Source organism: Rosa rugosa, chromosome 6 (assembly GCF_958449725.1).
Source record: "Rosa rugosa chromosome 6, drRosRugo1.1, whole genome shotgun sequence".
Lineage (NCBI taxonomy): Eukaryota > Viridiplantae > Streptophyta > Magnoliopsida > Rosales > Rosaceae > Rosa > Rosa rugosa.
In genome coordinates this window covers 4,007,651-4,032,192 of record NC_084825.1, presented here as the reverse complement: position 1 = coordinate 4,032,192, position 24,542 = coordinate 4,007,651, and the positions used below count along the sequence as shown (strand labels likewise).

At 39.2% G+C, this 24,542-nt stretch overlaps 1 protein-coding gene across 1 annotated transcript; it reads right to left on the bottom strand.

Moving 5' to 3' along the window:
• Nucleotides 1–8,223: 8,223 nt before the first annotated feature.
• LOC133718902 (uncharacterized) lies at nucleotides 8,224–10,656 on the bottom strand. The gene is made up of 6 exons (XM_062145777.1): nucleotides 10,361–10,656; nucleotides 10,009–10,188; nucleotides 9,591–9,672; nucleotides 9,403–9,510; nucleotides 9,128–9,286; nucleotides 8,224–8,627 (listed from the first exon to the last, which is right to left on the bottom strand). The coding sequence occupies exons 1-6, from the start codon at nucleotides 10,610–10,612 to the stop codon at nucleotides 8,431–8,433; spliced, it is 978 nt and encodes a 325-aa protein (XP_062001761.1). The 5' UTR covers nucleotides 10,613–10,656; the 3' UTR covers nucleotides 8,224–8,430.
• Between the last annotated feature and the right edge of the window lie 13,886 nt (nucleotides 10,657–24,542).

The following is a 24,542-nucleotide window of genomic DNA, read 5'->3' as shown; positions in this document are numbered from 1 at the left end:
CATTAAAGAATTTTTTGCATGCATAACAAATAAGTTTTGATATCTTTCTATATCTATCTTATTTGATGATTAAAGAAAAGATTTGTTTGAGGGGGAGTTTTCCTCTTGTATAAAAGGCTTCGAAACTAATACATGTTTAGGGTTTTCATCTGCAGCATAAAATGATTGTTCACACTTGAACCATGGGTTTTTGTCAAAAACCATTTTTCTGAAAGCTCTCTTTATTTGTTTCATGTTTTCTCTTGTGTTGTCCAGTACTTTCATATATAAATCATTCTCAAAGATCAGTGAGACATTGAGAACAAGAAAGATCAGTGATTTGATTAGAGTCGATAGATTGACAATCAAGTAAAAGTTAGATCAGTTGTAAATCAAGTTAGCATTTGTTGCTAAGTGAATGTGTATGTTATGAGCAACACAACTTGTATACTGTAAACTCATTTGATTCATATTGGATTGATATTTCGTGTTGACTACGTTAAAAGCCACGAGTGAAGTTTCCTCAGTGGAGAGGTTTACACTGCGTTAGCAATTTCTGTGTCCCTCTTGATATAGTACTCTTGTAGTTAAGTTGTTCTTTTGTTTATAACACAATATCGTTCCGTTGGGTATTTTCAATTAGTATACGATATCGTGTATTTTAAAAATCAACCAAAACAAATAAACAGACTCTGTACCTTTATCAATAATACTGTCAAAGGATTCATCTGGGAAGAAGCTCATATCCCTCACATCCATTTGCTTGTCTATTAAGGAATCAAAAACAAAACAAAAAATAAAAACGCCAAGTTACTATAGACAATACAACATAAAAGTGTAGTGGGTAGAGATTCTAACGAGGAGTTTGGTTACATTTCAACTGAGGGATGTGCTTGTTTCTGGTCTTCATGAGGTTGATAGCCACTGATGAGATGTCAATGTTCATTATGTCTTCATATCCATCTTCGCCATGTCCTCGGACATAACTAACAACATGAAGAATCCAATCCATCATACTCGATTCGATTCCTAGCATTGACAAAAGTCCTAGGATTTGAACTACCCAATAGAGTAGAAAATAAGTAGAATCAGAGGAAGAGGGAAGTTACCGGCATTGCCGGAGCCGACGACGAGAACAAGAGATCCTGTCATGGATATCTGGATATACAAGTGTACTGGATTTTATTTCGTGATCGAGCTGAATTATGAATTGCCTAAAAGAGGGTTAAAAAAAATATATAAAAAAAGGTCACTGCTGGAGCAGATGCAAACCCTTCTCCCATTCCGGAAGGGGAATTGGAGAGAATCACTTTACATCTTCCAACTATTTTAAGTTGACTAAACGGGGATTGAGTAGCTATTGACCGATGTAATAGATCGAGAAGCAAATTCAGTTTTAAATGTACAATAATGCATTAATTGCATGTAAAATACGGAATTCAGATCATAAATTAACAGAACAATGAAGTTCTTTCGATACTTATTATTTAAGATGAAGTTAGAGAATCCAACAACAACTATGCCCACGGAACGCAATCAAAATCACTTTTATCGTAGTTAAAATCACACACCTCCGTGGAAAAATTTTAAGAACTGTACACGACATATGGGCCATTCCGAAGTTCAGTACATCAAGTTTTAAAGAATTAATATCGGTACATGAAGTTGCAATTCCGACCCAAAATATGTCTATGTCGTTACTCTTTCTATTATTTAGGGTGCTTTCCGTCAAACTTTGAGGGGCAAATCTGTCTCTTCAAGCCTTATTGATGAAAAAATAAATAAACAGAAAAATATTCTCTCTCTCTCTCTCTCTCTCTTGATACGCTAAAAACAAGCGCACAATTTAACCCTACAAAATGTAGTTGTCAGTATAGAATAAGTAAGGATCGATCATTCAAGCCGGGGATTGATGGTACACCTGTAATTGCATAAAAAAATAAAGAATTAATAAAATAATAAAGTATTATTTACAAAAATAAAACAAAGAATGTTGATATATACAAGTAAACAGAAATAGGGGGGGGGGGGTTAGGATTATTAAATCAAAAATTAAATAAAAAAAATAAAGAAAATGTAAAAACATATAAACAAGGGTGGAACGCAAGGAACAGAGATCAAAACCACATCCATATGCAAGAAATCCAGTTACAATTCCTATAGTTGATTTTCTATGTCATGAGAAAGAATTGACCATGTGAAACGTTAATAAGCAAACGATTTCTCATATATTACTTTCCTTGAATAATTGATCTAAGTGAAAGCACCTAGATCAATCCTATTGAACATGCAACCATAATCTAGAAAGCTAGCTACTCAAGAACACATTCAATGCATGAAGAACAAAGAAAGGATGTCAACCAAAATTGCACAACCTAGTATGAAAAAGTTCATCTATTTGCAATCCTCCTTAATTAATTTCGACTTTTGTCCAAAGCCTTTACTACTTATGAAATAGGTTCACAAAACTATTGGGTGAATTGTTTACCTAAATCTAGCTCCAATTACATGCATATATCCTAAGTTGGCCACCAAAGAACATAAACATATACAAGTTTTCTGTAATCCAAAATCAATTAAGCAATCTCGCATAAGCAACATAGAAACCCACATATAGAAATCACATCTTTATTTCAAAACATATAAACAGGCTTTAAACTTTTTCCTTAACGTCATGTTAACTAGAATTCATAACTCTACGAAAACAAAGGAAAACAAAGTATGAAATACACCGCGAAAGATGAATGATAAAGCCTTGAGACGAAGAACTTGAAGATTCTTGAAAGTAAGCAATCTTCTAGGGACGACACAAGGGTGGATGGCGGCTAGGATTTTGATGTATTGCATGACTTCTTCTCCTCCTTGGTTGAGACATAGAGCTAGAAGACTAGAGAATGGAGAGAATTTTTGTGTGTAGAATTATGGGAAAACTGGTGTCAATGATGCTTCTATTTATTGGAGGATGGAAACTTGGTCTCAAAGCCTTCAAGATTGATCCACATAGCATTAGCCAATCAGATAATTCCACATCATCCTTCCTATGTCATTCAACCAATAAGAAGCCTTCAAATTAGCACCTTGATTCTAGGGAGATTATTTTTGCATCAATTACATGATTATTTTCTTATTTATCTCAATTTCGGCCAAGGATGGAGTGTAGAGCTCAAGGAATGTATCTGGACCTGTTTTCAACATTCCTGAATATTATAAATCTCTTAAAACTCTCCATGATAACTTCAAAAACGTCACTTTCTTGAATATTCTTTTATTTTCACGGAAAATCATGTATTTATGCCCAAAAATTACTCATTTTACCTCCAAGACCGTATAATATCTAGGGTTCTTCATTTTGCCGAAAATTCTCAAGTATTCTAGAAGAATCTTGAGTTTTGAGTCATCTTGAAGCCATATGGTCTCCTAGTGCCCTCAGGTTTCCTAGCCTCATTAGGATTCCTACTTTGACTGGGATTCCTAATCGGACCAGGAATACTTCATTTCAGCTCATTTCTGCATCCCTTGTGCTTTGCCTTTGTTATCTCCAACGTCTCACATCTTTCTCATGTGTCTTTAAGCTCATTTCCTTGTCATTTTCTCCGATGTACCTAAAAAATAGAAACTAAATTAAAATTTATTTATTTAAGGAAATAACTAAGTAAAATATGAGGAAATAACTATTAAAACATCGCATTAAAATGATCCTATCATCTCTCTCTCTCTCTCTCTCTCTCTCTCTCTCTCCCCAAATGAGTACACAATACTCCATTACACCATTACATATTCTTAATCTACCCAAGCTTGGACTTCTCCTTGGCGAGCTGGGTCTGTTGTGGTTGTCGTCGTCGCCGCTGAAGAGATTGGCGGCTTCGAAGAGGAGGTCTTCAAGGGTTTGGGAAAGGAAGGAGTTGTTATTGGTGGTGGTTGGGGGTCGGATTTGAAGGCGACCCATGAGGATTTGGAGCATCAGGTTGTCGAAGTTGGTGGTGCTGCTGAAGGAGCTCATGATCTAGAAATCTGGGAAGAGCAAGCTTCTTAAGGTGTGGTTGTTGAGAGAGTGAGAGAGAGAGAGAGAGAGTACAAACCCATCAAAACTGAAAATGCAGAATTAAGGTTGAAGTTGATTACATGTCTCTAATAACCTTTCCTCCCAACCACTTTTACCTCACCGGTGGCCAAAACCCATTTCTTAAAACCCCAAATTCTGCAATCCCTTCTTCATGTTAGTCTTCTTTGTTTTCACCAATAATATTGGCTTTCCAACTGAGACCCAAACACCTCACCCTACCAAACTCATTTCTCCTCTGCTTTTTCCTCCATACACCCATCTAACTTCTCAACAAACCCATCAAACCCAAGTCCCCAATCACATAATTCCACAATCTCTTCCCATTTCCCGATCATCACTCTTTGGAATTGGGACATAACTTGATTGGGGATCCAGCTCTTAGAGCAATTGCTTCGTCTTCGGCTACGATTTTGAAGTTGAAGAGATGTTGCAACGTTACCGATCGTGGATTGAGTTGTTTGGCAACTGGGTCTACCTTGAAAACGCTCAACAAATTGGTACTAAAGATGTGTGGTAAGATCACTGATGATGGGATGAAGCTTTTGAAGAAAATGTGTAGCTTGAAGTAGCTCAGAGAGAGAGAGAGAGGAAAATCCAAAATCACCCTTTGAAAATTGAATAATTGCATAGAGTTAACAGTGTTATTGACGTCATGTACTAAAAGTGTGTCGGAATTGTAACTTCATGTACCAATATTAGTTCTTTGAAACCTAATGTGTCGAACTTCGGAATGGCCCATATGTCATGTATAGTTCTTAAAATTTCTCCTTCATAATTTGGCTCACATTTAAATGTGTTGAATTTCACTTTTAGCAAAGTTAGATTTCCATATTAAATAGGGTCCTTGACCAAAAGCACCAAAATGAGCCAAAATTATCCCACTTACCCCAGTAACAAATTTTTATTTCCACTTACCCAATTTAAAGTAAATTGACTTTTCTACCCTCCACCTAATTAACAAACTACATCATTGTCCTTGCTCCTCATTCTGCAGATCGATCTCTCCTTTCTGTCTCTCTCCCCTCCAAAATCTGGTTCCCGACTCTTACATCCAGCATCAAAGTTCAAAGTGGCGCAGCCGACTGGGAACCGTAGGGCAGTCTCAAAATTGGTGGCGGTGACGGGCAACAGGTCTCGGCTTCGTTTGTGAACTCTTTCTGAGTCACCATCGTCGCCGACCACCTGCTTGTCCACATCCAGTCTGCGTTTGCGCACCGAGTTTCTGCTGCTACTTCAGAGCTTGATCGATAGGATTTCGGAGGCTTGCGGGGGAGTTTCGATTTGGAGAGCGTAGAGAAGGAGAAAGCGAAAAGTGATGGTTTCGAAGAGCGGGCGGAGCTACTGGATGATTCGAGAAAGGAGTTGAGAGATGGCGGTGGTGAATTGGAGAGTTGTGTTAGAGTTTTGGATAGAGTATTGGAATTGGACTGCAACCGGCGGTGGGAGCGGTCTTCTGGAGTGCGGGAGGCGAACTTTCTTCCGCTCCCGATCTGCAACCGGCGAAGAAGAAGACGTGGGTGCCCAATTTTTTTTTTTTTGGGTAACTTTGGGCAGACGCAGGCCTCAAGTGTAAACATGGGTTCGACTCCGACTACTGGGTTCGAGTTCGACTGCAACCAGAAAGGAGAAGAGGACATGGGTGCTCAAATCAGATTTTTTATTTTTTTAAGTAATGGGACAGAAAGAAAGAAAATAAAAAGTTTTGAACGTCTATTGGGGGCAATAGACGTTTTAAAATTGATATAATCTCTTTGTTTTTTTTCTTTAATCAAAGTTTTATTTGTCTAATTTTATAAAGAATAGTTCTCATTCAGGCTACCGAAAGTTCTATTAGGGGGCAATAGACATCTATTGGGGAGCAATAGAGGTTTATTGCCCCTCTATTGGGGGGCAATAGACGTCTATTGTGGGGCAATATACTATTGGGGGCAATAGACCTTTCCGGCGACCTATGAAATCTCCGACAACCTCTTTGAGGACCTCCAGAGAGGTTTTCAGAAAAGTCCGGTGGGCGGCAGCTGGTGACCTGAATCCGGCTACCGGTGATCGGATTCAGGAGAAATTTGACCAAAATCCGACGATCGGTGACCAGAATCCGGGGCTCTACCGAAGTCTCCTATGGTTTCTCTCTCTCTCTCTCTCTAAGTAACAAAGGGATGAGGGTAAAATATTCTTAAAAAAAAATTAATGGTTTATTAGGGAAGACTTCCTTAGAGTGTTTTGTGTAGGAGGAATTAAAAAAACTTAATGGAGTAAAGTGGGAAAAAAATACTTAGAAATGGGGTAAATGGACAAAAACCCTATTAAATATGATCCAGCAAATTAGATTACACTTTTTAAAAAGTTCACTTTATTTTGATTTGTAAGACACTTTTCAAAAGGTGGGCGTACTCACTTCAAGCACTACACAGATTTTATTGAACGATGATCACACAATCACCAGGTGATCCAAAACTTTGTGGTCACCGACCCTTAAATTTAATTTTGACGGTTGAGATTGAAACACTTAAATTAATTCTTTTAATCTCAACCCGTGATATTAAATCCAACGGTGAGTGACCACAAAATCCATGATTGAATGACATAATTGTCTATTTTTATTGAAGTGGTGTAAGTGGGCTAATTTTAGTGTATTTTAGTGCTATAGGTCAAGGACACTTTTATTTAAGTTTCTTAAAACAAAAACAAAAAATATTCCCCATCATCCCATTTAACCCAAAAAAAGAAAAGAAAAGAGTGAAATGACGATTCTATAAGATTTTGTAATAACATCAACTATGAACTATCCAGTTACAAAAAGTCTCTCTCTCTCTCTCTCTCTCTCTCTCTCTCTCTCTCGATGATAGGAGTCATTAGCGGTCATAACTAACCCTTGGTTTCTTCTGTAATTTGTTTGCAAAGATTACTACATACTTTTGAAGTGATAGTCCTTGCAATTACCAAGACATGATTCAATAGCCTTTGACCAAAAAGATTAAGGGAAAGAGTGAATACTATAAAGTGAAACAAATTAGACATCAATAGTCACACCCTAAAATCACTTTATCTGACAAGATAAGCGCTAGAACAACCGATATGGTAGCGGGACCCAAGCAGTTGAGCAAATTAATAAGATCCCTGATAGAATTTGATATATCAGAGAGTGATCGAGATGGTCTTCTTAGAGACCGATTACACCACCAATTCATGTTTCTTTTATGTTATGAACTCTACTCATACAATTACATATAAGGACCACAAAATTGTCTACCAACTGTTTTAAGTTTGCTAAACGGGGATTGAGTAGCTATTGACCGATGTAATAGATCGAGAAGCAAATTCAGTTTTAAATGTACAATAATGCATTGCATGTAAAATATGGAATCCAGACATAAATTAACACAACAATGAAGTTCTTTCAATACTTATTATTCAAGATGAAGTATATAGAGAATTCAACAACAACAATTATGCCCACGGAATACAATCAAAATCACTTTTATCGTAGTTAAAACCACACACTCAATGCCCCTTATCTTCACCAAACAAATTCTTGATGAAGATTTTGGGTTAATACAAGATTTTGCGCCTTATCTTCACCTTAATAATGCCAATGCAAGGTTAATACAAAATGTAGAAAACAATTTCACACAAAGCACTGAATCAATGTCATATCAAGGTAATGGTAATGGCTCTGTATATATCAAAGCACCAAAAACAGAGTTCTAAGCAAGAAATTTCCATTCACTATTTGCTTTCTATAAAAGTTCAACCTAATCACTTTCCAAAATTAGAAAATTGATCCTTACCATGTCGAGAGCACAGACGGTGGGGAAGGCAGCAACGCACATGACCAGAGAAGCCCTCATGACGCCGTTGGCGAGAACATAGTAGCATACGGACGCTAGTTGGGTGACTCCATTGCTGGGAGTCTCTTCTTGAGGCCTAGTTGTTATTACTAATTTCATTTTCAGTCCTCAACCTCAATTTATGCCGACGGTCTAGTTGGCTTTGTCTTTGGCCAACAGTAGCTCACAAGCATGCCTTGCAAGCAAAGGATTGAGAGAATTTTATTTTCCTTTGGTCCCTTATTTATAGTGCTTCAGATTTGTGAAATAATACTCACACTCCGATATATATTGTCCCTATCATTTTGTTTGGCACTTTACTGGGGAAGAAATAAGTAACATTAATCTAACACTAGGCAAGAACACAAATGTTAGTATACAGTATCATTAGTTATCGAGATGAATCAGTTTAGCATGAAGCACGAAATTACAAACCGTATGATAGACTAAGATTCATGTATCAGAAAATAAGAGTACAACATAAACATAGCAAAACCAGAGTCACATTAACCTTTGCTTTATTCCCAGAACGTAGAACCTGGGTGCATGAGGTCAGAAGCATCACGGAAAAAGTAGTATCTTTCCGATATGCTGGCTAGTTTCCAATAGCTGGTGAGCCTCAGCGGCTTCAGATAATGGGAAACGCTTGTAGACAACAGTTTTCACCTTGCCAGCCACAATTGCAGGCCACACGTTCTCCTCCACCTCTCTAACAATTACTGCTTTGTTTTCTGGACTTCTGAATCGCAAACCAGCCGCTGCATGCACAACAACAATATTTTAGAGGTATCTAAACAAAGTGCGGTAACCCTTTGCAAAAGAGGAGGGTTATCACTAAGGTGTTAATACTTAATACTGAACTCAAGATTTGATCACTGTTGTGGAAGCAGATATGCAAGATGACATGTAATACTGAAATGTAGTAATGTACTGACAGAACACTATTAAGGAACAAAGGAACAGAAGTGTCGAAGAAAACACATCGTGCTAATTAAGAAACATCAACTCCATAAAAGGTCACAATACTAAGCATAAGAGAACTTCTGGAAATGCTTGATATTGATAGCCACAAGGATACTTAAAAATCACAAATCATTTTCAAACATGGGTATCCACAAAGTATTTTCCTCTCAAATGAAAGTCAAATTTCATCATAAACTATCATAGATACTCTATCATCTGTATATGAGAAATTTCTGAAAAACAATATATGAGGCAAAAAGCCTACGGTACTAAAACCAAGTAAACATTTTAGTACCTTGGATGGTGAGGCGCTTTGAAAGCACCATACGAAGATCTATTTCTGAGACAGCGCCACTCAGTGTCCCAATGACAAAAAGCCTCCCATCAAAAGCTAAGCTGTCAAGGTTACATTTAAAATAGGCTTGCCCAATGCTATCCAAGATGACTTCAACACCTGCCAATGAGCATATACCAATATGTTTTTCATACTCAACAGTAACTGAAAGAACACAAAAAGGTATAGTAATGCTCTTGCGTAATATTAATCGGGTGTTAATACATAGAACAAACCTTTGCCGCCTGTCTCTTCCTTTACCCGTGTAACAAAGTCCTCCGTCTTGTAATTGATACCTACGTCAGCCCCAAGCTCCTTACAAGCTGCTAACTTTTCCTCACTACCTGATGATCCAAGATCAATAACGTTAAATGTGAAAAACTGAAAACTGATTCTGTTCCACATATGAAAATGTATGGCTTACCTGCTGTGACAAATACCCTTACTCCCCAGTATTTAGCAATCTGAATAGCAAATGTACCGATTCCGCTGGAACCCCCATGAACCTGAAATTTCACCTCTGTTATGGAGATACACAAAGCTAAAGCAATTCACTTGTTCAATTATTCTATGCCTAGATCTAAAGCTTTGTTCAAGACAATATAAGAAAAACAGTGCCATAGATACCAACATAAAGATATTATCGACATGATAGAAATTTTACTTCTAGTAGCACATTCCATACATCATCACGAAAAAGTATCAAGCTACAATTTGGGAAAACCAAATACTGCAAGTGATTCAATACAGAAACAAAAAGCAACCAGAGATGTTTGTAACTTAGAAAACAACATTTCCAATGTAACATTAATACACCAGATTACAATATGCAAGCAAGTTACCAAAAGTGTTTCGCCCGAAGATAGCCGGCTCATCATAAAAATGGTGGACCAGACAGTGCACGCCACCTCCGGAAAGCTCGCAGCATCCTTCAAAGAAATCCCAGGTGGAACCGGTAGAACCTGTCCCGCCGGAACAGCCACCTTCTCAGCATACCCTCCTCCATTAAGTAAAGCACACACCTACATAATCCGTCAAATCCCATTTCTCTAACCGAATGTAACAATAGGGTCATTGAATACTACTGATTCCAATCCCTTTTTAGCAAATATCATTACATTTTTATGCCTCTAAACTTTACATCCAAAACTGACCAATTCCTAGCATAAGATCATTTTTTTTTTTCCAGATTACCTGATCACCCACTTTCCATCTTGACACGTGTTTCCCGACGGCCTCGATGGTTCCAGAACATTCGACGCCCAGGTAGTGACTGGACCCCGGAGGTGGTGGGTACAGTCCCTTCCTCTGAAAAGTGTCGGCTCCGTTCAGCGCGGTGGCCTCCACTCTGATAAGAACCTCGTCGTCCTTGATTTCTGGGTCTTCTACTTCTTGTACTCGGAGGACCTCCGGTCCGCCGGGGGTCGTTACCACTACCGCCTTCATTGGTTTTGAGCTTCAGCAGTTCAACTGTGTCGGAATGATCTGACTAGGAAGAAGACAAGCTAGCATATCATTCAACGGTGATAAAACGACGTGTCGTGGAAGTAGGGATATATATTACCATCGTCGTTTCATCCTGATGGTTTATCTTTAGGGTAAAATCTTTATATGGTACCTGAACTATCACGAAATGTACTTTTTGAGGAGTCTAGTGTAACCTGTATTATCCCTCCGTTAGCCATTTTAGTACTTCCGTCAATTATTCTGTTAAAGTATGGGTAAAATCGTAAAACACCTATTTTTTATATTTCTTTTACAAATTTTTTATTAAACTAAACTAAACACTGTTGTAGATAAACTGAATTTGAGAGAAATTTGCTGTCTATTCTCATTAATAATAGGGGCCTCTTTATATAGAGGATTACAATTCATAGAATCTCAATCGTACAAGGAAAGTAATCGTACATTGAATAGGAATCTAGATCCTTCTAATTTAACTCTATTACCACTAGGTCAAGTAACCTAGAGTTTGGGCCAAACACAAATAGAGATATCCTTAAACACTCCCCCTTGTGTTGTCCAAACGCGGTGCTTCTCTCGTTGCCTCGTTAAAAACCTTGCCGAGTAACAAAAACCCAGTGGGACAAAAATAACCTCGGTCGAAGGGGAAAAAGAGCACAACACACCCGTCACGTTTCGAGGTGAACATGTAGACATCTCCCCCTGATGTCTGCGCCTCCCCCTGATGACTACGATCATGGGAGTTCAGATAATTTCCGCAAGCCAATTCTTGCCACATGTTTCTCGAACGTGGATTTGGGCAATGACTTAGTAAACAAGTCTGCCGCATTGTCCTCAGATCGAACCTGGTTCACTTTGATCTTGAGGAGCTTCTGTTGTTGCTGATTGTAGAAGAATTTGGGCGATATATGCTTGGTGTTGTCGCCTTTGATGTAGCCTTGCTTCATTTGTTCAATACAAGCAGCATTATCCTCATAAATGCTCGTTGGCTCATCTGTGGTAGACTTCAAACCACAATTGCTTCGAATATGCGTAACTATGGATCGAAGCCATATACATTCACGAACTGCTTCGTGAAGAGCAATAATCTCTGCATGATTTGAAGAGGTAAGGTCTGCTTTGTAGACCTCCAAGATATCGCGGTCTTTCCCATGATGAAAACATAACCAGTTTGGGAGCGACCTTTGTGTGGGTCAGAGAGGTACCCAGCATCAGCAAAACCTTCCAAAACACTTATATCGTTTTGGGATGGGGAGAGGGAACGCAATCCACCATGTGTGGCGTCCCTGGCACTTGATGGGTCCGAATCCATCTTCTCTCTGTAGGGATAGAACAAGCCCATATCGATCGTACCACTTAGGTATCGAAAGATATCTTTAACACCAGTCCAATGGCGTCGTGTTGGCGCAGAGCTATATCTAGCTAGCAAGTTCACAGCGAATGAGATATCTGGTCTTGTGCATTGTGCTAAGTACAATAATGCGCCTATTGCACTTAGGTAGGGCACTTCTGCCTCTAGCACCTCTTCATCGTCATCTTTTGGACGAAATTGATCCTTCCTTGGATCAAGACTACGGACGACCATTGGGGTGCTTGAAGGCTTAATCTTGTCAGTGTTGAAACGCCTAAGCATCTTTTGGGTATAAGCTGATTGATGAATCAGGATACCATCTCTACGGTGCTCAAGTTCTAAACGGAGGCAAAACCGTGTTTTCCCAAGATCTTTCATCTCAAACTCGGATTTCAAGTGTTCAGCGGTTTCCCTTAACTCTTTAAGAGTGTCAATTATGTTCATGTCATCGACATAAACCGCTACTATTGCAAATCCGGAACTTGTCCTTTTTATGAACACACATGGGCATAGTTCATTGTTGACATATCCCTTTCCAATCAAGTAGTCACTTAGACGGTTATACCACATCCGTCCGGATTGTTTCAATCCATATAGTGAGCGTTTCAATCTAATCGTAAACGCGCTCCGTGGTTTAGAGCCACTTGATTTGGGTAACTGAATTCCGTCTGGAATCTTCATGTATATCTCTATATCTAGATCCCCATATAGATACGCAGTAACCACATCCATAAGCTGCATGTTCAGTTTTTCGGAAACTACCAAACTGACAAGGTAGCGGAACGTTATGACGTCTATTACGGGAGAATAGGTCTCCTCGTAGTCGATTCCAGGGCGTTGTGAGAAACCTTGTGCCACAAGGCGAGCTTTGTACCTTACAATCTCGTTTTTCTCATTACGCTTTCTAACGAATACCCATTTGTGACCAACTGGTTTGGTGTTGGGCGGTGTTGGCACAACATTGCCAAATACCTTTCTTTTCGCTAGAGAATCAAGTTCTGCCTGGATCGCATCTTTCCATTTTGGCCAATCAACTCTACGTTGGCATTCATCAACGGAGCGTGGTTCGATGTCATCGGTCTCAATAATCTCACGCGCCACTGAATACGCGAATACATCATCAATGATGATGGAGTTTCTTTCCCACGTCCCATGTACACTAGTGTAATTAACAGAGATCTCTACGTTCTCAGGGATAGGTTCTGACATTGAGGCGTCCCCCAATGATGTCTCTTGGACATAACCATAATCCGGAACATTCTCATGGGACGGATTTTGAGTATCGATGATCAAAGGATTTGTTTGTGCCTCATTCGCTCTCTTTCTAGGGCGAGTATCCTTCGAACCAATTGGTCTACCGGGCTTCCTTGCGGGACCTGCGGCCATAGATGCCACATCATTGCCATGTTGGGCAATGGCGCCATCTCCTGGTGTCACAGGAGAGGCGTGATGTCCAGTATTTGGGACATCGATCCTTGCAGGCACGTTTGCAGCAGGTATGTGTGATCTCGTCACTTTGGCAACATCAGAAAACGCATCAGGCAGAGTGTCTGCTACGTTCTGGAGCTCGATTATTCTTCGCACTTCAAGTTCGGACTGCGCGGTACGGGGATCGAGATGAGACATAGTGGGGACAGACCACGACAATTCCTGTCGTTCCTGTTGAACATATGTGTTCTTATCTCCCCCTAACGATGGGAAGACTGTCTCATCAAAGTGACAATCCACAAATCTAGCGGTAAAGAGATCGCCTGTCAAGGGTTCAAGGTAGCGGACGATCGTTGGAGATTCATATCCAACATAAATGCCCATTCGTCGTTGTGGACCCATCTTAGTACGCTGTGGCGGCGTAATAGGCACATAAATGGCACACCCAAAAATGCGTAAGTGCGAGATATTAGGCTCGTACCCAGTCACTAGCTGTAACGCAGAGTAAGATTGGGTGGCAGTGGATCGTAGACGAATTAGCGTCGCTGCATACAATATTGCATATCCCCAAGCAGAAACAGGGAGATTGGTGCGCATAACCAATGTCCGTGCTATCATCTGCAGTCGTTTGATAGCGGCTTCTGCGAGACCATTTTGGGTATGAACATGGGGAACTGGATGCTCTACATCAATCCCCAGTGACATGCAATAGTCATCGAATGTTTTCGATGTAAACTCCCCAGCATTATCAAGTCGAATTGACTTAATAGGATGGTCAGGGTAGTGAGCCCGTAGACGAATAATTTGGGCGAGGAGTTTAGCATAAGCAGCATTTCGAGTGGACAACAACGCGACATGTGACCAGCGTGTCGACGCATCAACCAATACCATAAAGTATTTAAAAGGTCTGCATGATGGTTGAATTGGTCCACACATATCCCCTTGGATTCTCTGTAAGAACGGAATGAGTATTTTGGGATCCTTTGCGTAGGACGGTCTCGGTCCTAATTTCCCGAAGGAACAGGCTTTGCAGAAAGAGCGAGGGGCCGTAGAAGCAACCAATGAGGGTTTTGGTTGGGCCTGAGCGTTTGTAGCGCTATTAGAAGCAAAGTGTGTGACTACATCTCCCATTATGGCGTTAGAGCCATGGAAATTGGTGTGTGTGGCGTCATGGCCACTAGGACGAACAACCATGGCGTCATGCTCATGGTTGGCACCATTAATGGCGTCATCACATGGGACTTGGGCGGCCCTATGGCGCCCCAAGACGGCTGCAGCTCCAGATGCTGCAATTGTTGCGGTCTTGCTAAGTCCTGGAATCAATTTTCGATTCTTGCTTCTTCTCACTCTGAAGAATGGATGTCCGTGTGAAGTCTTTAGTATACGGAGCATCATATCTCGACCAGGATGTCCTAGTCGGTCATGCCAAAGCCAATATGTGTCTGAATCCAAGAGATCTTCTCTTATGACATTATTGGATTCAATAGGTCGAATTGTAGTGACATAAAGTCCACTAGATTGACACATAAGCTTCTCTAAGATGCGCTTTCTTCCGCAATCATTAGAGGTAATGCAAAGGAATTCTATTCCGTTCTCACTATGCGTTTCCGCATGGAATCCGTTGGCTCTAATATCTTTAAAGCTCAATAAGGTTCGATTTGCCTTAAGAGCGTAGAGAGCTTTAGTGACTTTAATCAAGGTGCCATTAGGCAAAAGGAAATGGGCCATTCCATGTCCTTGAACTAAACCTGATGGCCCAGCCATCGTAGTCACAGATGAATATGTAGGCAACATCTCCAAGAATAATTGCCTATGTCGTAGAATGGTGTGCGTAGTCGCACTATCCGCAAGACATTGAAGTTCATCCATTCCTAAAAGAAAAGCTCGTAATTAAAAAGGAGTCATAAAGAAAAGAACTCAACTTTTATTAATAAGCCAAACGGAATTACATCATCGTTTCTTTAACCAATATGGCAATTGCCTACATCTCTTGGAAGGAAAATAAAAAGACTTAATCAAAATCGCCAGTTTCTGGGTCTTGATCCTTGTAGTCTTCCACCCTTAGATCGAGATCTCCATCTTGATCTTCTTGTTCCATGTAATTTGCCTCCCTTGCTTCACAATACATCTTGTATGCGTTTGCAACATTTTGGGATGCTTTACACGCCCTTGCCCAATGTCCTGGCAGTCCACATCTGAGACAAGCATCTTTACGGTCAGATTCCCTTGATCAAGGCGCTTTAGGAGCGCTTTGAGGGCGGTTATATCCTTTTGTGGCGTCACCACCATAACCGGAGGCTTGGCCTCTCTCTCTCTTCACACGTTTACCTCCACGGTTCCGTGCACGCCTATCTTGACGGTTTCCTTCCTCTTTAGGGCAAGAATATGGACCAGAACGTCCAGAAATATCCCTATTCTTAGGGTTTCGCTCCTTGCGTCCTCCCTTGGAGGCGCGACTATAATTAGACTCCGGAATTGACTTGGTTCCCACGGGTCTAGAGTTATAGTTCTTCACAAGTATGTTGTCGTGCTTTTCAGCTACGTTCAAGGCACCAATTAGCTCATGAAACCTTGTGATGCGTCTAGCATTGACATCAATCCGATAGTTTTTGGCTATCATCAATGCAGAGACGGGGAAGGTGGAGAGAGTCTTCTTGATCAACATCGTATCAGTGATGTTCTGTCCACAGAATTCCATCAAAGATTTGATACGAAGAGCTTCCGAATTGTAGTCAAGTACAGACTTGAAATCACAGAAGCGGAGGCTAGACCATCTCACTTCTAAGTCTGGAAGCAGGGAATCACGGACGTTGCCAAAACGCTGCTCGAGTTCTACCCATAGTTTTCTTGGGTCTTCCTCATTGAGGTACTCATTTTGGAGCGCGTCATTTATGTGCCTTGTCATGAGGATGATGGCTTTAGCTTCATTCGCCTCTCTCGTAGCTCTATTTGCTTCAAAAGCAGCAGCTTGTTGAGGAGTACGCACGTCTTGACTTGGCTCTTGGATCGTACTCAGGATCCCATCAGCCTTAAGATGCTGGCGCACATCACGGACCCACTTGTGGTATCCAGTGCATGTTGTCTCTAGTGAAGCAAAGCTCAACTTGTTCAGGTTACTCATCCTGAAAAACAACAAGAAAATAGGGTTAGTTTCGGAGCGAAGAAGGCTACCACGAAAAACTATAAAATTTCTGAGCGTAGTCGCTTCCAAGAAATTAGGGATTTTCTGAGCGTAGTCGCTTCCAAGAAAATCCGATTTCAAGAGGGGTTTTTGGATTAGATCGAAACGACGATGTATGTGGTCGATCGTTTTCTTCTCAACAAACTCTAAGTTTGGAGGACTCTACAAGCTCCAAGCTTGGAGTGAGCACGAACCCCCACAGTTCGGCTATTGGTCTCCCCTATGAAGAAGAAAAGGGGGGTAGAAGAAGGGATGTTGGAAGTCCCCGAGAAAAAGAAGAAGAAATTGAAAAACTTCAAAAACGGGAACTTTAAGAAAAGCTTACCTTGAAAAGATGCCGGAATTCTTGACCGGAAAAGATGTTGGTTGGGCTGTGCAGTGATACTGCAGGGTCGCTGCGAGGATGTCGCGAGGACGCTACGGAGATGTCGCGAGGACTGTTTCGGGGCCACTGCGGGGATGCGACTGTTGCGGGGATGTCGCGAGGACAATTGCGGGGCCGCTGCGGGGATGCGACTGCTGCGGGGATGTCGCGAGGCTGCAAGGACAGTTGCGGGGATGCTGTGGAGATGCCGCGAGGCCGCTGGTGAGTCGCGGTCGCGAGGGCAGGCGAGCGCGCGCGAAGGTAGAAGGCAAGCAGTGCTTGCGGGCGCTACAGGGGCAGCGAGGCTAACCTGGTAGGGTTAGCGATGAGTTGCGACGCGGGGGCTGCGGAGGCAGTAGTAGCGCAGGCAAGGCAAATCTGGTGAAGCTTGATCAATTTCTGGGGTTTTGGTTTCTAAAGCTAGGGTTAGGGCTCGTGCTGATAACGTGTTGTAGAGAAACTGAATTTGAGAGAAATTTGCTGTCTATTCTCATTAATAATAGGGGCCTCTTTATATAGAGGATTACAATTCATAGAATCTCAATCGTACAAGGAAAGTAATCGTACATTGAATAGGAATCTAGATCCTTCTAATTTAACCCTATTACCACTAGGTCAAGTAACCTAGAGTTTGGGCCAAACACAAATAGAGATATCCTTAAACAAACACCTATTTTTTATATTTCTTTTACCTACCATCTCCATTGATTAATCCTATTAATTGTTCGAGAAAAAAGTTATCTCATTAGTTGACCCAAATTAATATATATTAAATTTTCATAAAAAAGAAACTGAACAAAACCAAGAGTACTTAAATTAATTGCCCCATCAGAATAAACAACGTACTTCTCTCTTAGTACGTGCTCCATGCGCTAGGTTAGCCAAAGTTTGTCGCCGTCTTCTCTAGCTCTCGTCCGGCTGCACTGCGGTCGGGCGAGATGTGGGGTCTGGGATTTGGTCTGATGATCGGAGAATGGGGCGGCGAGGGTCCAAGTTATTTGGATTTCGATTTATGGCGGTGACTGCACTGGGAGGGGGTGCGCGGCAGAAGGCAATGTCCGGTTGTGTGGAGTTAGTCAGGCTTTAGGATCTTGCAGCAGGGATGTGGGAGGATGACAGTCGGTTCGGGAAGGAAGACAGTGGGTGTCTGATTTCTGGTGCTTCTCGTCATCAGGGATCTGGGCACTCGAGTTTTGGGGGTGTAGTGGTGGAGGATGACAGCTGCTGGTTCTCTGTCGGCGACGCTTGTTCGACGGCGGTCGAGGTCCAAGAGCGGCCATGGAGTGGCGATCTGGGAGATGGGAAGGCGGCGGTAGTGCTTCCTGTGCAGGACCGTGTTTGGGCTGGGCTATTTGGGCCCTCGTTGACCTACTTCGATTGTGGGCCTGCCTTAGGCCTAGTGGTTTTTGGGCCTGGGGCTTCACCGTAGGTCCATTAAGGTTTTTTTATTTGAAAGTTGTTTGCTATTTATGCTATTTACTATGTTTCCGCTTTTTGCGAGAAATAAGTTCCTACAATAATTGTGTAAGACTAGTCGGGCTATGTGTCTGTGTATGCACTCAAAGTGCCTTGTCTGCTCTAGGTAGGCCACGAGTTTGCTTCATCAAATGGTCGCTTCCGCCTAGTGGCAGGATGAAGCTAAGTGTCGCCAGATTTATCATCTGGCGGCAACATAGTAGGAAAGCTGAGATTATAGTAATTATGCTACGTTGTAATCGGGTTACATATCGAGTTATCTTTCCGTTATATCACTGCTATATCAAAGCAAATGGAGTAGCCAATAGTGCACTCTTTGGTAGTTGGTGCTTGTTAGAATACATGTCTTATGTAGAGATTCCTGATATTATTTCAGGAAATACTCTAGTTGCTTATTGTAATCAGGGATTTAGGCTTAATGTCCCCCCCCCCTTGTATTCGGCAATTTCATTAATCAAGACTGAGGGCAGCCGCACCAGCCCTTTATTCAATAATAATAATAATTAATTGCCCCAAGTATCCCGAGAACAGTGAAGAATAAAGTGGATGTTATTCTTTTTTCTTTTTTTATGTGTCAAAATTATTTTTTTAATTATAGATATTCAGTATATTAAATTCAATAATTTCTAAATATGAATGAAATACTATTTTATCCTGGAAGCGGCTGGAATACGCTCTATGTAGGGTGCGCCCTCATGGGCCCGTCCCGCGTGGCTTGCTCACGTCCACACGATTTGAATTACAAGGGCAGTAGTGTAATTGCAAAACTAACTTTCGTTATCAGTAAAGTGGCTGCCGTTAGTGTAGAAAGTCGAGGGTATTAATGTAATATGCGAAACAAGGTAAAAAGGGCCTCAGCCCTGATCATCTTCATCTTTCTTCATATCTTGTTCATAAACACATCTATGGCCTTGTCCAGTGACTACTTTGAATTAGTGGACGACAATTCGTGCCGTACGTCTTTTCGGGGCCTTATCAAACCTGATGATGAGTTGCTATGTCCCAAATTCTGGATCAATTTCGAGGCCATTATCGAACGCCTCCGCTACACGTACTGGAGTTATGGACCGAGAAGAAATCACTGAAGCCGATATCGGTTCCTCCATCGAGCTCCAGTATAACCCCAACAACCACACTCGAGACCTACAGCGTATTCTCCTATCCAACAAGCTTTCAGAGCTGCTGCAAGTTCGAGTCGAGAGATGGGCAGAGTATAGGGGAAGAGAGAGATCGAAGTATTGAACAGACCCCATTATGTTCAGTTGCATTAGTTCCTGCTTCTTAATACGTGGTTAGATGAACGGATGATATTAAGGTTGGTTGACATGGTGGTTAACACACCTAGCAAATGTGTTGGCTGCAAAGGTTTGAGCCACGTGGGCTGCAAATATAGCTTCTTCTTTTTCCTTTTTTTTTTTTTTTGTACAAATTTATTTGGTATTTTTTGGTAAAGGGCAATTTAATTTGTTTAACTTTTTTCAATGTTTAATTTTTATACTAAGAAAAAGAAGTAATCATTTTGATTTTAATAGTAGAGATTGGCTTTCTTTCATCGAACAAAAAAATAGTGGACATAGACTTTTTTTTTTTTTGAAAAGGTGGAGATAGACTTTTTAAATAAAAGAAATTTATATTTTAATTAAAATAAATAAGCATTTTTATTTTAATAAGTTACTTACTGTTTAATTTCAAATGTTTCAATTTTCAATAATTTTTTAAATTGCACAAAATCCTTAAACAGTTATCCTAGTTGTCTAGCATGTTTATTGGTAATAGAGAAAAATATACCTTTCAAAATGAACAAGATGGAGGAAATAGAATTTATCAAATTCGACCGTTAGATATTATCATGACATAAAGAAACGGTTATGATCAAAATTTTAAATTTTTTTTTTCATTGTAGTTTGAGTCTCGATCTATGTGGTCAATCGTAAACCCTAAATACATATAAAACTAAAATGCTCATAACCGCTCACTCGCATCTTAGTTTTTCGATCTATCAGCTCTTACACTCTCGTGGACATGAGCTATATAACCTAATATAAAAATTTTGGGAAATTTATCTCTTCGTGATTCAGCTCCCATTAGGGAATTAGAAGCGTATAAAAGGTTGACCAATTTATTTAATGTCGAAATAACGGCGAATCGGAAGTTTAAAAAATTAAACACCTATCAATACTCTATAAATAGATAGTTAATGTCAAACTTATCGATTTTCAATTTTCATTATTTTGATCGCACAAAATACTAGTAGGCAATGTAGTTTAACTTATTAGTTAGGTGTAAAAGTATACCTTCCATGACAAACAAGGTGAAGGAAATAGAATTTATCAAATTCGACCGTTAGATACTATCATAATATAAAGAAATGGTTATGCTTAAAATTTCAATTCTTTTCGTTGTAGTTTGGGTCTCAATCTACGTGGTCAACCGTAAACCCTAAATACACATAAAACTAAAATGCTCATAACCGCTCACTCGCAACTTATTTTTTTGAGCTGTCAACTCCCACACTCTCGTGGACATGTGCTACATGACCTAATGTAAAAATTTTGGGAAATTTGTCTCTTCATGATTCAGCTTCCCATAGGGAAGTAAAAACGTATAAAGGGTTGACCATTTTATTTAATGCCAAAATAACGGTGAATCGGGTTTTTTTTTTTTTTACACAATACCTATTAATAAACTATAAATAGATGGTTAATGTCAAGCTGATCGATTTTCAATTTTCATTATTTTGATCGTACAAAATACTTACATGCCTACTAATGTAGTTTAACTTAATAGTTTAGGTGTAAAAGTATACCTTCCATGACAAACAAGGTGAAGGAAATATAATTTATCAAATTCGACCGTTAGATATTATCATGGCATAAAGAAATGGTTATGGTTAAAATTTCAATTCTTTTCGTTGTAGTTTGGGTCTCGATCTACGTGGTCAACCGTAAACCCTAAATACACATAAAACTAAAATGTTCATAACCTCTCGCTCGCAACTTATTTTTTTGAGCTGTCAACTCCCACACTCTCGTGGACATGTGCTACATAACCTAATGTAAAAATTTTGGGAAATTTGTCTCTTCATGATTCAGCTCCCCTTAGGAAAGTAAAAACGTATAAAGGGTTGACCATTTTATTTAATGCCAAAATAACGGCGAATCCGGTAATTTTTTTTTTACACAATACCTATTAATATACTATAAATAGATGGTTAATGTCAAGCTGATTGATTTTCAATTTTCATTATTTTGATCGCACAAAATACTTACATGCCTATTAATGTAGTTGAACTTAATAGGTGTAAAAGTATTCCTTCCATGACAAACAAGGTGAAGGAAATATAATTTATCAAATTCGACCGTTAGATATTATCATGGCATAAAGAAATGGTTATGGTTAAAATTTCAATTATTTTCGTTGTAGTTTGGATCTCGATCTACGTGGTCAACCGTAAACCCTAAATACACATAAAACTAAAATGCTCATAACCGCTCAATCGCAACTTATTTTTTTTAGCTGTCAACTCCCACACTCTTGTGGACATGTGGTACATAACCTACTGTGAAAATTTTGGAAAATTTGTCTCTTCATGATTCAGCTCCCCTTAGGGAAGCAAAAACGTATAAAGGATTGACCATTTTATTTAATGCTAAAATAACAGCGAATCGGGTTAGTTTTTTTACACAATACCTATTAATATACTATAAATAGATGGTTAATGTCAAGCTGATCGATTTTCAATTTTCATTATTTTGATCGCACAAAATACTTACATGCCTACTAATGTAGTTTAACTTATTAGTTAGGTGTAAAAGTATTCATTCCATGACAAACAAGGTGAAGGAAATATAATTTATCAAATTCGACCGTTAGATATTATCATGACATAAAGAAATGGTTATGGTTAAAATTTCAATTCTTTTCGTTGTAGTTTGGGTCTCGATCTACGTGATCAACCGTAAACCCTAAATACACATAAAACTAAAATGCTCATAACCGCTCTCTCGCAACTTATTTTTTTGAGCTGTCAACTCCCTCACTCTCGTGGACAGGTGCTACATAACCTAATGTAAAAATTTTGGGAAATTTGTCTCTTCATGATTCAGCCCCCCTTAGGGAAGTAAAAATGTATAAAGGGTTGACTATTTTATTTAATGTCAAAATAATGGCGAATCGGGATAGTTTTTTTTTTCTTTTTTTACACAATACCTATTAATATACTATAAATAGATGATTAATGTCAAACTGATTGATTTTCAATTTTCATTATTTTGATCGCACAAAATACTTACATGCCTACTAATGTAGTTTAACTTTTCAGTTAGATGTAAAAGTATACCTTCCGTGACAACACATGGTGAAGGAAATAGAATATAAGAAATTCGACCGTTAGATATTATCATGACATAAAAAAATGGTTATAGTCAAAATTTCAATTCTTTTCGTTATAGTTTGGGTCTCGATCTACGTTGTCAACTGTAAATCCTAAATACACATAAAACTAAAATGCTCATAACTGCTCAGTTGAAACTGTCAACTCCCACACTCTCGTGGACATGAGCTACATAACCTAATGTAAAAGTTTTGGGAAATTTATCTCTTCGTGATTCAGCTCCCCTTAGGCAAAGTGAAAGCATATAAAGAGTTGACTATTTTATTTAATCGAATCGGGTTAGTTTTTTTTTACACAATACCTATTAATACACTATAAATAGCTAGGTAATGTCAAATTAATCGATTTCCAATTACGATGATTTGGATTGCATAAAATACTTACATGCCTACTAATGTGGCTCAACTTGTTTTAGTTGTATCAAATAGTATGCATTCCATGAGGAACAATGTGTAGGAAATAGACTTCATCAAAAATGACCGTTGGATGCCGTCATAATAAGAAGAAATGATCATGGTCAAAATTTCAGTTATTTTCGCAGTTATTTGGGTCTCAATCTACTATGTCAACTCTAAACCTAAAATGCCACATAAAACTAATTTGCTCATAACTGCTCATTCACAACTTATTTTTTTGATATGTCAACTCTCACACTCTCGCGGGTATGAGTTGTATAACCTAATGTAAAAATTTCAAGAAGTTTATCTCTTCGTGATTCAACTCTTCTTAGAGAAATAGAAGTATACAAAGAGTTGACCGCTTTATTTAGTGTAGAAATGATAGCGGATCGGGTTAATTTATTTATACAGTACCTAATAATATACTATAAATAGATGGGTAATGTCAAACTGATCGATTTTCAATTTCGATTATTTGGATCGCACAAAATGCTTGCATGCCTACTAATGTAGTCCAATTTATTAGTTCTTTGTAAATGTATACCTTCCGTATCAAAGAAAGAGGAGGAAATAAAATTTATCAAATTCGACCGTTAGATATTATTGTGACAGAAAGAAATGGTTATGGTCAAAATTTGAATTTTTTTCGTCATAGTTTAGATCTCAATCTACATGGTCAACCTTAAGCCCTAAATATACATAAATCTAATATGCACATAACTACTTATACACATCTTCTTTTATTTTTTACTTTTTCAAGCTGTCAGCTCTCACACTCATAGTTTCGCTCCCCTTAGATAAGTATAAGCAGATAAATGGTTGACCGATATGTTCGATGTTGAAATGACGACAGAACGATTTAAATTTTTTACACAGTACCTATTAATACGTTATAAATAGATGGATAATATCCAATTTATCAATTTTCAATTTCGATTATTTGGATCACACAAAATCCTTATATGTCTACTAATGTGGTCTAATTTATTTATTAGTTGTAACATATAGTATATTGTGAGCCCCGGAAAATATTTAAGAAGTGGAAATGCAATTAGTTGAGATTTAATTTACGATCTCGGTAATTATAAAAGGTGCTCGAGAATATTTGCAGAAATTTTCACAAGGTAAAATCCTCGATTTAAGAGTTTGATAATAAAGTACACGATACGATAAGTGCAAGGGAATTTTCAGAAAATTTTTTAGACACCCAAGCTATTTATAGTGATTTTTCAAAGTTTTAGAATTATGGAAAATCATTTAAGAAAAATGGAAAATACCGTGGTGCAATCTGAGCCATTAAAATTATTCATCGCTTGATCTT